This window comes from Eurypyga helias, unplaced genomic scaffold, assembly GCF_000690775.1.
Source record: "Eurypyga helias isolate BGI_N326 unplaced genomic scaffold, ASM69077v1 scaffold21764, whole genome shotgun sequence".
In the NCBI taxonomy this organism is placed as follows: Eukaryota; Metazoa; Chordata; class Aves; order Eurypygiformes; family Eurypygidae; genus Eurypyga; species Eurypyga helias.
In genome coordinates this window covers 103-2,706 of record NW_010244605.1, presented here as the reverse complement: position 1 = coordinate 2,706, position 2,604 = coordinate 103, and the positions used below count along the sequence as shown (strand labels likewise).

The 2,604-nt window shown below is 51.3% G+C and overlaps 1 protein-coding gene across 1 annotated transcript in view; it reads left to right on the top strand.

Annotated features, from left to right (window-relative positions):
* LOC104508256 (integrator complex subunit 10-like) overlaps positions 1-2,046 on the top strand; it is a 9,587-nt gene extending 7,541 nt beyond the window's left edge. Inside the window, exon 6 of the mRNA XM_010149817.1 lies at positions 1,857-2,046. Within this exon, the coding sequence (XP_010148119.1) occupies positions 1,857-2,013 (157 nt within the window). The 3' untranslated portion in view covers positions 2,014-2,046. The remainder of the gene's footprint in view (positions 1-1,856) is intronic.
* Positions 2,047-2,604: the final 558 nt, after the last annotated feature.

Here is a 2,604-nt window from a genome sequence, read left to right as displayed (position 1 = left end):
GAATTCATACCTGTGCTACAGCCCAGCATACAGACTGCTGACAGGTACCAACCGGACAAACCCCGCTCATGGTGTGCTGTGTCTTGTCAACATGTTTTACTGCCCATGGTTTTCAGCACTTTGTTACTCAGTATTTATCTTTTATTTTTCCTCCATCTGTGCCTACATTGCCTGGCAAACCATGTTGTTCTATTCTAACATTCCTTTTTTTCTTTTTCCCATAAGTTGCCAGTATCCGTGTCCATTCAGTTTAATAATCGCTGTTGCATTTAAACAAAAACGCCAAAGTCCCCCCCAAATGATGCCGATGTTCAGAGCGTAACCCTTTCTTTTCAAGGTACAGGTTACTGGATCCATCGGGAGCTCCTTCCCTTAAGCTGCTCTGAACTGTGTTTTGTTTTCCAGCTGTTGCGTGACGCACACCTCCAAAAGCACCGCTGCCTTGCCCAGCAGCTCGAGGTTGCGTAGTCTGCTGTAGCTTGGAGCTGACCGTAGCAGTTTAGGGTGGTTAAGATGGAAAACAGGGCTTCTCCTGTAACCTGGGTGTATGCCGGAGTATTTCCAGTGCCAGTTTGCTTCCCTCGGCCTAGCTCGTCAGGGGGTTGCCCAGTAGCCTCCAGGCTAGTCTCTTCTTTGCCTTTTCCACGTGTTAGAGAGGTCTCTGCTGTTTTGGCAGAGAAGTCACTTCTCAGGTGCTGCACGTGCTGATCTGCGGGAAGGTAGGGTGGTCTTGCGGGGGAGGGTGATTCCCACCTTTTCTCATTTCCAGCATCTCTGGATTGGTCTAGATGTCCTCACCCTTTATTTTCTATTTCCTTTCTGGCTTTCAGTGTGCTTGCTGGGTTCGGTCCAGCTCTTCCCGTCTGATCCGTGACTCGGGACCTGTCTCAAATGTTAGCACATGCGTTTCGCTCTGATTTATGGTGCTCCTTGAGCAGCGCTGGGGCTCTCGTTTCAGGGCTTGCAGGTAGACATTACGGATCCTTGATCTTAGCCAGCTGTGGACTGGTGCAAGCAAAGCGTAGTGCTTTGCTGCTGCAGAACGTTGGTTTAAGGACGAGCTTTAGGATCGAGTGCTACAGGCTGGTGTGAGGACAAAGAACTCTTTGTAAGAACGGCCTTTAACAGGGCGATATCCCAAGCCTTTGCCCAACCATCGCCGTAGCTCGCTCAGTGGCTGGACATTTGTTCTGGTTGAAAACAGGTCCTGAACTTCGGCTCAGAATCCCTGTAATCCTGGGGTCTCGTAGCTCCACAGGAGCTGGATTCTGCGGGCGCAGACGCACAGCCCGCCTTGTCTTGGGCTGTGCTGGCTGTGAAGTGTTGACTGCACCTTTCATTACTCGGAGAGGTACCAGTGCCCACAGGGTTGTACAGCTCCTTCCTACTGGTTACAGGGTGCTTTCTGCTGTTGATGGGAGCACCCACCTGTCCCCTTCCTCCAGAGAAAGCAGGTTCATCTTTCCACTCTTATTTCGACCCCGGCCACTTACAGAGGTGATGACCCAGAGGCAGTTGGCCTGGGCAGCAAAGGCAGAGAGAATAAAAGATCCCCCAAGCGCGGAGAACTCCGTACACGCTGGGTTAAGAGATTTTCCTGTTGTCCTGAACAGCAACCTATTTTTTTCTTTTTTCCCCTCAACCAGTCACAATCAATCAGTAAGAGACTTTAGGGAACTTCTGCTGAAGGACTCACAAGCACTACACAGGTGACTTTTAAAACAGAGCGTAGCACAGGCAGCTTGGGTCGGCTGCGGGCAGCAGATACGCGACACGCGGCACCTTTCAAATCCCGGCGATGCACCAAATAACCCGGACTCGATTTTTGTCTGTCTCTCTCTCCCTCGCGGCTTAAGGCACCATACCGTCACCCGGGGTATAACGAAAGGAGTGAAAGAAGATTTCCGCCTGGCCATGGAGCGCCAGGTCTCGCGCTGCGGGGAGAACCTCATGGTGGTCTTGCATAGGTTCTGCATTAATGAGAAAATACTGCTGCTTCAGACTCTCGCGTGAAGGGACTGGATCTCTGACGGAGAGAGGGGAAGGCTCCTGCTTGTATGATGGAAAACCGCTTCTCCGGAGAAGCTCCCTGTGACCTTCCAGATTCCGCAGCATCTGTTCACTGTGTAGGTGGGGGTAGATCAAACTTTAGAAATAAAACTTAGGTTACAAAATCTTCTTAAAGATGACGTAGTGTCCGCTTGGTTTTTCCGTAGCGTTATGCCAAGCTGCGTCTCCGTTCCTTCCGTCTTCACGTGTACACAGAGGCCTGTGCTGGTTTGAGTTGGGACAGAGCTTATTTTCCTCGCAGTAGCTAGCGGGAGGCTGTGTGTTGGATCTGTGCTGAAAAGAACATTGATAACACCCTGATGTTTTTAGCTGCTGCCAAGCAATGTTTACAGTAAGCCAAGGACTCGTTCACTTTCGGATACTGCTCCTGTGTTCCCAGCTTCTCTACAAGGAGGAGGAGGTGGGGACACAGTCCAGACAGCTGACCCAAACTGACCAAAGGGACAATTCATGCACAGTGTGTAAGTTGGGGGCTGGGCTCGGGGGCTCTCAGGCTGGCTCTCACTGCTTGGGGACTGGCTGGGTGCTGACCAG